This window comes from Osmerus eperlanus, chromosome 13, assembly GCF_963692335.1.
Source record: "Osmerus eperlanus chromosome 13, fOsmEpe2.1, whole genome shotgun sequence".
Lineage (NCBI taxonomy): Eukaryota > Metazoa > Chordata > Actinopteri > Osmeriformes > Osmeridae > Osmerus > Osmerus eperlanus.
Window position 1 is genome coordinate 11330793 of NC_085030.1, and position 15353 is coordinate 11346145.

General features: G+C 44.3%; 1 protein-coding gene across 2 annotated transcripts; it reads left to right on the plus strand.

Annotated features, from left to right (window-relative positions):
* The first annotated feature begins 7333 nt into the window (after window positions 1-7333).
* Window positions 7334-15029, plus strand: si:ch211-276i12.4 (histone-lysine N-methyltransferase, H3 lysine-79 specific). 2 transcript variants are annotated; one of them, XM_062477043.1, is made up of 7 exons: window positions 7334-7930; window positions 8322-9834; window positions 10736-10764; window positions 11013-11141; window positions 11837-11903; window positions 12781-12888; window positions 13207-15029. In XM_062477043.1, exons 1-7 carry the CDS (start codon window positions 7659-7661, stop codon window positions 13831-13833), a joined length of 2745 nt encoding a protein of 914 aa, XP_062333027.1. In that variant the 5' UTR covers window positions 7334-7658; the 3' UTR covers window positions 13834-15029. The 2 variants fall into 2 exon arrangements, with proteins under 2 accessions (XP_062333027.1, XP_062333028.1); XM_062477044.1 differs by lacking the exon at window positions 12781-12888.
* Window positions 15030-15353: the final 324 nt, after the last annotated feature.

Sequence of the window (15353 nt, forward strand, 5' to 3'; positions counted from 1 at the left end):
TTACTTCATTGAAACAGTCACTTAGCATGAACCCATGAGACAACTAAGCTATAGGGATCCCAAACCAAGTAGTCCTCACAAGTCAATTTGTTAGCTACATTCCTATATTCCTTCAGATAGCTCAACCATGTCTGACAGCAGGATTAAAAGCAAAGACACCGCAGGGAATTGAACCCCATCCTGAGAAACCAGGAGTGCCACCACCGGAGTCTTTTGCTTTTTTTTTGCCGTTTTAACAGGATAAAAAGCAAAACCTGGAGGAACATGACCCGAGAGTCTGTTCCTCCAGGAAAAGAAAAACCCTTAATCCCTGCTGCATTTCTACTTTCTTGCGAAGGACTGGCTTTTCTGCGAGCCTGTAACTAGAGGAAAAGACAACTGCAGTTTCCCCATCCCCGGCAAACCCCCAAAAGACACTGCATTGTTGGACAATTACGCATGAATTCCTGTAGCAATACAAGATGTTGCAGTAATCTTTCATAAATTCACTTATCAAATGAAATTCATCCATTGGGCTGGCGAGGTCGAGCCGTGTGTGGTTAGCTTTTGTTGCTGGAATGAAAAGAGGGACAATTTATACCCCAACCCCTCCCCTACATAACCCAACACTTCAAAAATAATTTCTGTATCCCTACCAAGACTTCAGACAACATGGCTGTTCAGATCTTTGGTATGGTTGTCATCTACTGTGACAGAAAATCGGTACCAACACCACCTGCAGTGCGCATTACTCCTCCAGAAGACAATCAAGGGCTTTACTCTAGGTACTGGACACACCAAGAACACACGACGCACATCCCACGCATCCCTGTAGCAGTTAGCTGGCGCAGTAGTGATTTTAAGTTGAATCAAGAGGCATCTGAAAGGAAGAGAGAAAGTGTTGCCCCACCCCGCACCCCCGACTACTGCAATCTGCCTTACAGGTTTAGCCATTTGGAAATGGACTAGGGAACACTGGTGTACTTTATGATCATACGGTTATGCAGAGCTGATGTGCATGCAGAGTTAAGGAGTTGTTACACATAACCATGGTATGTTAACATCGAGGGAACCAAAATCACTTAACTTGGTGACCATGAAACAGAAGTGATGCTCAATTAGCAGCAAGACAAGCTTGTGACGCGATCTGAAAGTGACTGGATTTCTCAGTTTCCCACCACGCAGTTGGAGAATCCCAGATGCCAATTCAAGACAATTTAGGTTGGGAAATTTGACCTGAGAAACCAAAAGGGAAAGGAAAAGAGGCACACAGACACACAGGAACGTCCGTGAAGGATCTCAGGGGAAGGGTCACTTAAGCTCAAGCGCACAGGAGTTGGTACTTCATTCAGGGGCCACACATTCATATGCTGACAGCTCCCAACGACGGCTTTGCATTCAGGTGCAGGCGCAATCGGAGTGGACAGACGAGTGGATCTGAAACAAAGATTGACCTACAGAAAACACACACTCCTCCCACCACACAGTACTCATCTCAGGTAGATGGCATTCTTCCTTTGGGTTTTTGCAATTCTGCAAGATTAAAAAGCAAAGACACCCTTTTGCCCACCCTCACAGCATCAAAATCCATTCCATTATAGTAGGGTTTACTTTCTGAAAGCTTCAGAGTGGTAGCTGGTTTCCAGTTAATCTTTGTCACAAGACTTAAAGCTTTAAAAAAAGAAAGCACAGCAATTTCCACATTCCATGAGTAGTGTGCAGCTGTTTCATTGCAAGTAGTAGCTTTACTGGTCAAGAGCAATGAGGGCAGTTGAGCCCCATTCGTTTGATGGTGTCACTGATTCAAAATAGCCTTCCTACTTTCGGATCAACATAAGCTGCATATGACTTATCTGCCTTCACTTTCCACCATGTAAGAGCTGCCATCCAGCCCAGGTCACATCCGTGCTCTAAAAGCTCCAAGCTTACCTGAAAAAGCACAAGAAAAGCCCACAGACAAGCCCCAATCCCCAAAAGAACAAATGCATACCAAAATGTATTTCAATCACAACAAGCTATGCATTTATTATCCAGTTATAAATCCTTTACAGATGGTCACTACAGTACAAAGGCATAATTAAGGCATATAGCCAGAAATTTGATATAAAGTTAAGTGTAAAACATTGATAAGACACCTTACGTGACGTTTGAAGCGCAAGTAACCCTTTACATACAATGAGTTAGGAGTTCCTGACGGTCTTGTGTATTGGAAAGCGCACAGGACACAGCACACTGTAAAATGCAAAGAGGAAAACAAGCCTTCCACCATCCCCCCCTCAGACAATTCAACCACCCCACTTGTCAATCCATCCCCAAAATTGCCAAAAAGCACTACCAATACAGTATGAGCAATTAGATTGAAGTCAAATATGAAACATTAAAAACCACATAAGGGACAACCAACCGCCATAGGAAATATTTAAATACCACAGGCCTCTACGCGAAGGCTTTTCTCCCTAGAGGTTGTTGACGTGGACTCTTGGACGCTTGCTTTGAGGGGTGGGTCATTTACAATAATCTGGAAAAGTCACAATTAAGCAGTCCCCCTGACCCCCGCAAACCCCATATTCAACTGAGATTCCAGGACAGTATTGAAATGATATCCAATATAAAGTTACTTGTTACCACACTCCCTGGGAGTACACCTTGAGCCGAAAACGATATGGCACACATCTGGCTAGACCGGGTGACAATGGAGACCATTTAGTTGCTACATGGAGTGGCTACACCACATGGCAAAACGTCCATCCAATTATGACAGGGAGCACCCGGTCGGTTCCTCCCCCAAAGCTCAATTCAGAGCTTTAAAACGCCACCTCTACACCAAGCTGTGAAGTCTAGGAAGAGATTTGGATTAACACCCCACAGCCCCCCCTCCCAGTTTCCCCAACGCCATACACCCAATCACAGTACATTTGAACCAACACTTAAATTGTATGCAAGTACAGTCAGACGATTGACTTTGCTACATAAGAGCAGTACAAAATACCTTCCTAAAATCCTGTAACGCAGTGGTTTCCCTTGATCCCATCCTTAGAAAAATCGTTAGCATGTTGAGCTCGGCTTGATTGGATTAAGGTGCGTTACTACAGAGAGGGACTCCCTCAGACGGCCAGCCTGAGTTGAGCCTGTGAAAAGAGAACTCCAGAAACGTTTCTTCCCAACCCTCCCCCCCAATATTCAAAATGGATATGTTCAGGTTTCAATAACTACCTACGAGGTACGAATTACAATGATGACATCTTAAAAGTAGGGGGATCGGTTACACCCAAAACTTTTCCTCATGCGCTTCACTCACTGCAACCAGCAGGTGTAGCTGCTCAGCACCAAAGGGATGGATGTGGTATTGAAGACGTACGGACGTCCTTCCGATTCTCAACTTCCACGAAGACCACTTCTGGGGGCAGACCTATTGATTTCAATGACAATTCTCCAGCTGGGGGGACTTTATCTGAGCGCAGGGGGATGAGAAGGCCAAAGGACGGTCTTCTCGCCAGCGCACTACCATGGCCCTCATCACAGCAGACACCACACTCAGCACAACAGGAAGGGTGACCACCAGGGGAATACAACTCTTTACACACCTTTCCTGAAAAAGGGAAAAACAGAGCTTTGCGAGCAATTTTGTTCTAAAGGGCTACATTTTTGGCTAATAGTTGATAATGCATTAAGCCAATCAGAAGGTTACACCAATACCTCTACCCAACATACAAACCAAACCGTTTCTGTGACGCTAGGCGTTCCCACTCCCCCCCTCACTGCTGAAGGGACCCTCTCATCTCTGGCTCGCGCTCAAGGACAACTCTGGACCGACTGCTCCACTGGAGGCCAACACTGGACTGCTACCCTGCCCTCTGGCTCCCTCTGGTGTACACGTGGCCGCTTTGTGCTCCTGCTCCTTTGGATCCCCTCTGCTCCTCCCCTCGATTCCCTCTGGAGCCTGCCTCGCTTGCCTCTGGTCCTCCCCGTTCCCCGTGGCCTCGCTTCTCTGGTCCTCCCTCTGATCGAGTCCTTCCTGGATTATATGGCTAACAACTAAGTCCTTGATTTTCCTTACGAAACACCATAACTCAGTCCTTTGTTCCCATTGAGGGTAAAAAAAAAAAAATCTTCCGTCTTCGCTAGCTAAAGCAATTCTCATCCTTAAAAAAAAAAGATCCTCTTTCTTACTTGACTGATTTCACTAGAACACGTGTCAGACCGCCATTTAAAAACACAATGACAAGCACAAAACTGCCAATTCGAAAGAAAAGAAAAAGCTGCCAAATTTTACTTCGCCGTTAGCATACAATTCTTGCCGTTTAAAACATTCTTTTAAAATAATGTTCAAATGAAAGATGCGGGAAAAAGAATAACTCTCGCCTATTCTCGCCGCCATTTTGAAGTGAGCCTACATCACGTACCTCCCACTCGGCATACTGCTCTGCTCATACACTAATAATGGCGACTTCTAGCTCGCTACAGTAACTACTGTACTGCGTAGCTCGTTTATGTTTTTGTCAACAGATTACGCTAGTTTAAGGTAAGGTTCCTTAAATAAAGCAAAACAATCACGTTATGTTAACGGACAAATTAGTCACCCTACTTAACGTTAACTCTGACTGCATTTCTAATATGAATACCATTTTCCTGACAACTCTCATTTTCCTTAGCTCTATAGGGTAATGTAGCTAGCTAACTACTTCAGTTGGTTCGTCTACCGACTGTACTGGGCCAAGTAGTCTACCTTACGGATCTGCCAACTTCTGATGTTTGGTAAAAAAAAAAACGTTTACGTTAACTAGATTTGATGTATAAAAGCAATACAATAATCGAATTCCAATTAGATATATCTTAAAAGACTACCTTTCAAGGTTACCGTACAGTAAGTGATCAACTAATATAAAGCTAACACACCCTCGCGCCCGTTGAGGCTAGTTAACGGACAAACTGATACTATAAATGTAAGATTATAATCAACTAAATAAGATCCTACAAAGCTTGACAACGGATGAGTTACTTCTCTGAACAAACTCAGCAGAAAGCAACTTCGTCGAACTAAGATATTTAAGATTTAAAACACAACGACCTGTACAACGCAGAACCACGACGCACCGGAATCAAAGCAGTCTGAGGGAGGGAGAATCTGACTCCGTATTTATACTATTTCTGTGAAGCGGTTAGCGTCATAAACACGATTCTTGCGCCTAACATATCTGAAGAAATAGATCCTCAATTTTCCAATGAATACGATCAACATTAACCTCGGAACTAGGTTACGTATATATTTGTATTTGTAACCCTTTGCCAAACAACCAAAAATTCCATAATCGTCAGGTGTTTAAATAATGTGTACCTAGTTAAATGACATACCCGATTTTCACACACAATACACCTTTGGATAGTCTGTTATACGTCAAAATACATATATATATTGGGAAGACGACAATGCTATACAATTACATAAGCTATGTATATTACAAGACGCTATAAATAAGCGTTATCGTCTACACGAGTCATTCATACGCATTGAAACCCGCAGTTGACGTCACCACAGCTGTTTTTCTGCGCGGATGGCTCTTGTGCTAACTGTAAACAGTCTCTCAAACCAGATCTAACCGGTATTTACTGGAATGGACCGGTACTACTTGGCCTTTACTGCATTGACGACAATTTTGAGATTTGTTGAATAAAACAATAACAAATAGTAACAACGTGTCATCAAAATGTTAATGCAAGCACTCATGTAACGGCGCAGGTTATGGTGAAGTTATAGCTTAATGTAGAGCTAGATGGGATACAACTTCTGGAGGAATAGTTCTATTGGTATTTTTAAAACGATGGGACTGTTTGTTAAATACAAAACACAGACAAAACGATCTGGTAATCACACTAGCTCTAGCTCTATGTCTAATATCTTATTGTAGGCTACAGTAAGCATATGTATACTGTAACTTTGTATTTAAACGGTCCATCCCGTCTCAACGTGGAATGTTAACGTCATTACTCTGGAAACTAAAACCAAGCTCAGAAAACAAAACTAGCCTATATGATCATACTTCTACATTTAAAAGCAATTTCAAATGAGGCATATCTGAAAGAATTTGACAAAAGACTAGATCCAACAAGATCCAAGACTAGATCCAAAATTCTCGACCTTCTCTAGTGGAAAAGTACCAAACGGAAACGAGGAGGGGGAACATAGATGCTTTTGTTAGCCACCAGATGGAGTAAAATGACTCTACATTCCCCACAATTTCTGCAAAGTCACCCCTTTAACTAATAAATCTTTGGTAATCTAACACAAAATATATCCTAGAAATATGTAGTTATTTAGTGTATTATTGTATGCACAATATAGACCCCATGTTCTGCCATTACACAAACAAAAACATGTACTGTACAATCTGTGTAACATGATTACCTAAACAAGGGATGAATGGAGGAACATATGCATGTTCCTAATTAACCAGCTTGTCGGATGGGCCTATGCTCAGATAATAATAATGATCAAACAATGATTATCTGATTACATTTTAAAATAACTATGGTTCTGAAATGAATGCTATCATATGTGAGATGTGTATTGGGTATTAGAAAAGGCCAGCACAGGCTGCTCTTCTAGTCCCTTATGCAACTAATCTATCTATTGGCAAGGGAAGGGATTGTTCTCTGCATGTTGCAGGGTATTTCAGAACTTTCTGACCTTAACATTGATTGCAATCACAGTTGTCTGGTGGGAGTTTCAACCTTCATGCAAGAATAAACTCAACACCATAAAATGCTAAAACAAGGTAACAGGTGAAGTGACATTTTCAGTCATATGCTAAATAAGATGACGGAAATTTCTGTGAAGCAATTGGTCATGTAAATGGAGGGTAACCAACCCAGTAAGATGCCTGGGTGTGTTTGGAATAACTGGTGAACTTCTCTGCTGCCAGTCTGTGAGTGAATGATCCTTGTAGAACCTTGTTGTCTAAAATCTTATTAAGCAATGATGACAATGATTACCCTCTTCTGACAGGTAGCACTTTGACTCTGTGGAAAAGGTACTATACTTATGCCCCTTTATGAGAAGCAGAGAACCACCCACCCCCACACACACACACACACACACACACACACACACACACACACACACACACACACACACACACACACACACACACACACACACACACACACACACAACCCTAACACTAACCCATGGTCCTTGTCAATAGGCTTAATGAACCGTACTAGTGTTCCTGTTCTAGCGGCCGTTCGATGTTATCCTGTTCTCACAAGGACAGTTGTCTTACACTTTCAATCGGTTCGATGAGGCACTGTTACATCAGGAATAGTTACAGCTCAGGGCACTGAGGCTAGCATTTTGCCCACTCTGTCACGCAGTAATTCTGAAGTTGGACACAGAGAGAGACGGACACTCCAACTGAGGTCCAGAGGCTTCATTCATTTACTTTCATAGCAGGATACCTAATTGAAAAAATTGCTGGAAAATTTCAAGTTAATTCTTCTTATTTTTTTACCTTGCATATTTTGGCTGTCTGTCCTTTAAGGGTGAAGTACAAGCCTTGTGGTTTTAAGTGCCCTTGTTGGACTCAACTTTGGGATAAATTAATTTTTTATTTACACCAAATAAATTTAGACTGGAAGATTTGAGACATGGTTGTCCAGAACACACCTCAGTATGCCCAGTGATGGCGTCCAGGGCCGGCAGACAGGGAGCGGCGAGGCCCAAAAGAGGATCATCTGACGGACACCAGAAGCAGCGGGCCGAGGCTGAGGGCCGTGATGGTGCCTACCACATGTCGGGCAGGCAGGAGGGCATTGAGGGATTCTCAGCTGGGAAGAGGCAGGTGATGGAGAAGTTCTTTACACCCGTTCAGGTTGCGTCGCAGGATGAACTCAAACTGCGGAAACATCGCCATCAACCCCCACAACACCAGCACCAGGACAGAGAGATGCACAGGTAGAAGGATGAACTATTATTACGTATAGTTAGGTTTCCATTCAAGGCAAATCTGTACACGTTTCATACTTGTGTGAGCTAAAAGTTGAATTTACAGTATATTGTAATATGGCGATTGGCTTTAATATTGTGTAAAAAGAGGCTATTAAAGGATACATTGTATACATAATTTGAACATAAAAAAACACCATAACCTTATAATCTTAAAGTCAATTCAAATTTAAAATGATATGAACAAAATGTAATCAGTATTATATGATATGTGGTTGTACAATTTTTTTTGCCTGTGTTTGCCGTGGATGGAGACTATTTGCTATTATGTCTATTGCGATTCTTGACAAAATTGCTTTGTATGATCCAGCAATTATAACTTGTCTCCCCTCCATCCCAGTTATTCTATGTTAGATGAGGATGACAGAAGTACAGTTGACAGCCATGGTCACCGTCACCAACATCATCATAATCCCCATCTTCATGACAACCACATGCACCATCCCCATCCAAACCAGTACCATCCCCATCATCATCACCACTCTCCTGAGCATCTCCATCGGGGGGAAGGCGACATGAACGACCACCACACGTCCGTCACCCTCTCAAGAGCCTCTTCCTCTTCCCTCTCCTCCACTTCCTCCTCTTCTTCTTGCTGGTCCACGGAAGCCAGCACCAATGACCCCTTCTCCCTAAAGCTTGCCAGCCGGCCCCAACATTCCCTGTCCTGCTCCAACATTATGGAAGCCAGGGGCAAGTTCTCAGAGGACGACATCAGCGAGCCTATTGTCTACGCCACCATCAAGCATGGCCGTCCGAAGAGGAGCAGCCTTGGGGGTCACGGGGAGGCTCACTCCAGGCCTCAAGGCCATTTAGACCGGGCCCTCAGCCGTAGTGAGGAGGGGCTGCTCCTGAAGAACCAGAGCAGCAAGCGAGGGAGGGGGTCGCAAAGGCCCCTCCACTTGGAACACGGTACCCTTTACAAGACGGCTAGCCTTGGACGGAGCCTGGCTTTCAGCGAGGATGAGGGGCCCAAGAGGGCAGTGTCCTCCATGCAGCTTCCCACCAAGGGCATCCTGAAAAATAGGGCGGCCCGACCAGACATCCGTAAGGCCAAGTCCATGGAGGTGCTCTCCCCGCGAGTACAGGGAGGAGGCACAGAGGGAGGTGGGGGGAAGGGGCCCCACCAGGTTGAGACAGCCAGGAAGAACTTTGTGCAGGGGAAGATGCAGTTCTCTGCCTTCCTGGATGAGATCACACGGCAGGTCATCAGCCCATCACGCCTCAACACCCTGGGGGTAAACACCCTGAAGACCCCTGGGCAGGCTCAAGCCCCAGCTCCAGCCCAAGCTGCCACCAAGACCCAGCCTCAGCTTCCCCCGAAAACAAATCGAAGAGTGTCTTTGGAGGAGAAGCCTGTTTCAGCCAAACATCAACCCGCATCGGTAAAACCAAGCAACGACATGCGCTTACGAAAAGACTCTGTGACCGAAACACGTTTTCCCGTTGGCAAGAACCATGCTCAACCGGCCAGCCCTCCACCTCAACCTCACCACACAGCCGGCCGCAAACAGCGTCACTTTGTGCCGGAGAGTGCTCTGGGAGAGGGACAGGGGCAATACGGCCCCCTCCTCACAGACTGTACCAGCACCAGCACTGAGTCAACCCAGAACCGGCCCAAACAGAGACACCACAAACAGCGCAGCCAACGGCCCTGCCACAGCCCACCCGCCCTGACCAGCCAATCAGGGCGACCCCCCTCACCCTCGGGGCCAGGTCAAGAGTACGAGTCTCCCTCCAGCAAATCAGACTCTTCCAGGAACCGAGACACGGCATCCACAGTTAGTGCCAGCTCAGAGAAAAGTGACCGCCAATACCGAGGCACCCACAGAGGTGGCCCTAAGCAGCACAAGGTGAGTCACGTCTCTGTATTTTAAAACTATGAATGGAGAGTCACAGACTACATTCTGCAAACTGAGCCATACAATAGTTGAGTCATACAGGGTGAGTCCCAATCAAGCTAGGGTGAGTCATTACTAAATCATGTGGGCTGGGTCCAACTGTGATGGAACCGTCAAAGTGAGCCTGCAACTGTTGACTACTGTAGGTAGTCAACTATGCAGGAGTAACCTCTTTGCGCCCATAAACAGACATGGGCATCATGTATCACTTATATAAGCAGGGTTGAGGCAGATACCATCCACAGTGTGATGCCTGTACACAGAGAAGCCAATGTTAGATAAGACAGATGCCTGATGTTGTGTTGAGGCGCACACACACACACATTCACACGCCACGCACACACTGGATGAGTCCCTGCTGGGTTGGCTTTATTGACCTTACTGGGCCAATCAATAGCTTTTCCTGAAGCGTATAAACCAAAGTTCCATAAATCAATACTTTTCCCCTGTTATTTCATGTTTGTATCTCTCTCCAACTGTCTTTCTCTCTCTCTCTATCTCTCTGTTCTATTCATTTGGTACTTACATTTACATTTACATTTAGTCATTTAGCAGACGCTCTTATCCAGAGCGACTTACAGTAAGTACAGGGACATTCTCCCCGAGGCAAGTAGGGTGAAGTGCCTTGCCCAAGGACACAACGTAATTTGGCAAGGCCGGGAATCGAACTGGCAACCTTCAGATTACTTGGCTGTTTCTGTCTCCTGTATAAAAACATTCAAATCGATTTCATGAGCAAGAGAAAAGTCTGACTTTACATTGCCACAACTGTACAGCAATTAAATGATTTACAGTACAACAAACATTAAACATTCTTTCTTGTCTTTTCTGCTCTCTCTCACTCTCTTTCTAGGCCTCCGTGGACGATATTGACCAAGTCCAGTAAGTGTATTTTACCCTCCCAGCTGTCACTCTTTCACTGTCTATTGATGAACATTAAAGAACATCCTTTTTATTGTGACGGGTCATTATCGATAGCCCTAATGGATTCTCACTCTCTTGCTCAAATGTTGTTGACAAAGGTGGTTTAGATCATCTGTATTAGATAACCACTGGATACAGTGAAATATCCGTAAAACAAGGTTTGGACATGTTGAACAACTTCAACTCCCATAATTCCTCTCTCTCAGGGCTCTACAAGAAGAAAACATGGACCTGCATCAGAACCTGCTGCAGACCGTGGTTTGCATCGAGAGTCTGGAGGGAGAGCTACAGAAGACCAGGGAGGAGCTTAGCCATGTCAAAGAGAAATACAAGAGGTCAGGGGCTGATTGTGAGCGATCACTCATAGGATTCATGTTTATGTATGCACGTGTATGTGCTTATGTAATCCCCATGGCCCCTGCAGTGCTACAATCCATATCCTGTCATTATTCCACAAATCGAAACATCAGTCCATTGATTTGCTTATGCAGCTGCTATTCCATTCACTGATATCTACAACACACTCAAATCCTCCTCTATGCTTTTTTTCCGGAGTGACCTATTTTCTGCTGTCCATTAGAGTAGAGGCATTAATGGACAGAAGAAAATAGGCCACTCCAAAAACATTGACTCTTTTCACAGCCTAATGTGAGAGTTACACCTTTTATGACCTAAAATCTGCTTATTTCTGTTGTGCAAGCAGATTACACGTAAAAACACGATTTGGAGAGGTAAGTGCAGGTTACCTCTCCAAATGACCTGGTAACTCCAGGTTTTTTTATATCTCTCTCTGTATATACTGACTCATGGACTAATGATATAACTGAGTGTCACACACACACACACACCCATACATACATACATACACACACACACACACACACACACACACACACACACACACACACACACACACACACACACACACACACACACACACACACACACACACACACACACACACACACAGCTCTTCCATTGATGATGAAAAGCCCTGGGCCTAAATCCTTCCCCTCTGTCCCTGTTCCAGGCTCCAGGACTCACTCACAGGCACACAGCACACCAACAATTTCCTGGGAGAGAAACTGAACACTGCGGTAAGAAACTGCAAAAAGGAGAACGAACGGGGGGAGGGGGAAGACAGAGAACAAAACAAAAGAGGACTGAGCGAGAGGGGGGATGGGAGGAAGGAAAGGCAATGGAAGAACGAGGGGGGAGTGGGGGGGAGCGGGGTGGGGGGGTGAGGGGGTGGGGGCCATGTCGTAGCCAGTTGTTTACAACTGACACTTTAGGATTTTAGTAGACCCTGATTCAGAGCAATTTACAATCAAGTGGGTGAACACTGAGATCACAAGCATGGCAACACAGTCACAAGCGAAATACACATAGCACAAACATGGTGTCTGTGTGAACGTTTAAAGAACTGCATTGGTAACTCATGAGCAAGATGGTGGCATTGTCAGTGGTATAAATCAGGCATTGAGATCTGTGTGACGTACTCAGCATACTTTCAAGTCAATTGGGTAAACACCCATATGTCATAGTTTCTTCTGAAACAAGAGAGGAGGAGGGATAGAGGGAAAGAACAATGACACAAGGCTGGATTAAGAGGAAAAGTTTTGAAAGTTTCAAATCTTCTTTCTTCTTTTGTGTGTTTCCCCCCCGACAGTATCTAGCAGAGTAGCAGACCTATAATCATATATAACATTTGTACATATATAAACATTTATATCAAGTGTATGAGGAGTACATTCTTTAATTTCCAACAACCTACTCTGAAAGCTAAACTATGCTTGTTTACATGTAACAAGAGGCACTGCTCTTTGATAGTTTTGTAAGTTACCAAACCCATCTTAAGAGTGAGTCACAAAATCTATATATATTTAGTTGGTATATATTCAACAACAAAATGTATATACAGTTTGACTTGACGCAATCAACACAAACCATGAATGCTATGCTATATCCCTGTAGAATGAGAGTCTTAGCAGTGAGCGGAAGTACATGATTCAGCGAATCAGCCAGCTGAGTGAAGAACTGGAGAACGCCCACAAGACCATCACCTCCTTGGAGAACATCAATGTGAGCACAGTGCCACCTACTGACCAAAACACTAAACAATACTATGGTTATGATGCCTGGTGTGCAATGTTTGTGTGCAACAGAAACCTCTGTTCCTCCTGCAATGCCAGCATTATCGACTGCCTAGAACATTCTTTGTGGTCGCATTGAACACTTTTCTATAATAGTTGTCTTTGGGTGTGTGGGGCAAAACTGTTTTGTTGTTTTGTTTTTTTACATAAGGACCAACGTGCATTCTAGAATCTCTCCTACAATGTGTTCTTGCTGTAAAATACTTGCATAATGTAAATGACTTCAGTGAACTTTCATCATTCCCAGGTTCCCAGTCTGATCAAGGAGCTGATCGAGAAGCACCTTAAAGCTCCAGAGGCCGTACAGAAGTTCCTGCAGGCTGCCACACCAACTAACCAGTCCACTCCCGCTCACAAACCAGACGTCCAGTCAGCACCTCTGAATGTGGAGGGGATGTCACACGATTGGTCAGGAGGAGGGCAGAGACAGTCAGAGGTGGTGCAGCAGAGGGTCACTGCCTTCCTGCCTTGGAAACAAGAAGGTAGTGGAGGCGAGGAGGGAGGCATTAGGGTTAACTCCGCCCCTAACTCTCACGAGTTGCCCTTTTCAGTGGCTGACATCAGCCTAGCCATCTATAGAAAGGTGGCCGCCAACCATGCAGAGCTCAGGCCTGTCTTACCCCAGACCTGTCACCCCTCCGTGGTCATGGACGACCACGGTGACTGCCCTCCCAACCCTTACCCTTTGGCGGGTGTCAAGGGGAGGGAGGTATTCGGGGGGAAGGTCCGAGCAGCTGAGGTGGAGCAGGTTAACTTGGACATGTCCTACCTGTCAGCTCAGAGGATCCTCGATGATTTCATGTACCAGCTGACGATCCCGGAGGAGGAGGATGGCAAGAGGCAGGACTGTGATGGTGGGGACTGTAATCTGTAAACCCAGTGTGATTCAATAACCCTGTTATATATTCCAAAACACTTTCAAATACTTTTGATGTGCTTAAAGGAGCTTGTCTCTAGTAGAGCAAGCCCAAAGTGCAAGGCCAAAACCCACACTTCAGGTTGTCTGACGCTAAGCGTGAACAGGGAAACCTCAGGACCCTTGTCCCATTTCAGTTCCCATTGTTGGACAAATGTAAGATAATTATGTTATGATGATAGTTTATATAAAGATTTGCACCAAAGAGATTTAATAATTTGAATTATATTACTCTAACCCAGATGTTCATGACAGTATATATCTAGTTTTGAACTTTTAGAACGTTTAGAAAGGCTAACAGGGCCATGTAGCATCAATGAGAGTGACATCATTGTAGCTATTTATTCTACCATCTCCCCTATCGATATCTGTTTTTGTGTTCTGTGATTAAATTGTGTATTGACTTGCCATTGTACATTAGTATCTTAAGTATGCTTATGTATGTATTGTTTATCCTTTAGTCAAACAAATTGTTTTTGGCATTTTATGCATTATTTATTTTGATAGTGACAGTTGTGAGACAAGAAAGGCAGGGAGCGAGAGGGGATGACGTGCAGGAAATGGGCCTGACTGGAATTGAATGGAAACTGGGCCTGTGCTGTTGTGCGGTAAGATCTCAGCATGTCATACCCTCTTTACATGGTGAGCCTCTTTTTCTCCCAAAATCGAGCTAAATTTATACAAAAATGGGACAGAAAAATGTTGTTGCTTGTACATGTGTAAATGGATATATCTCAACACCATCCATCCAGCAACTACTCCAAATGAAGTGTTTTATTCCAAAACAACTTTTTATTCAATGAGATTCTTTTCTCTCTACTAAAATGTATTCCTAAATATCTTCATGATAAATACTGTTTCATCTTCAGGGAGAATGTAATTACCTTGGCTGTTGATCTATTGTAGCACATAAAAAGAAATACCGATTCCTTCCCCCCAAAATTATGACTGCTATTCTTTTTTAGTTTATGCAAGTCATTTTTTATAATGTGGAAATAGCATTTTGGAATTAAACAATTTGTATGAGCTGTATGTGCGGTGATATTAATAAATGATGCCAATCCACACACTTTGTAGGTGCATCTGTATAACAGCAACAACAGTACCCCCAAACACTGTTCATGTAGTAGATCTGTAAAGGACCCAATAAAGGATTGAACAGACATTGTCAGAGTCCCATTTTCTGGCCCAAAAGACCTTCTTCACCCCACACCTCACCCTCTCCCCCGCTATTTGTTTCTACCCCTCCCTCTCTGCTACTTCTTTCTACACACGTCTCCTGTAGAACCCCCCCCCCCCTTGTCTTTGTCTTCACTTCCCTAGCACCCTCATGGCTTTCATAAATCCTCATAACAGTCATAAATCCCTCTATCGCCTTCCTCCTCTACCCTTTATCTCTCAACCTCCAATCTCCCCCTACAAGCCCAGTGCCTTCATAAATCCCAACAACCATTGTAAATTGCCTTTTTCTCTTCCCC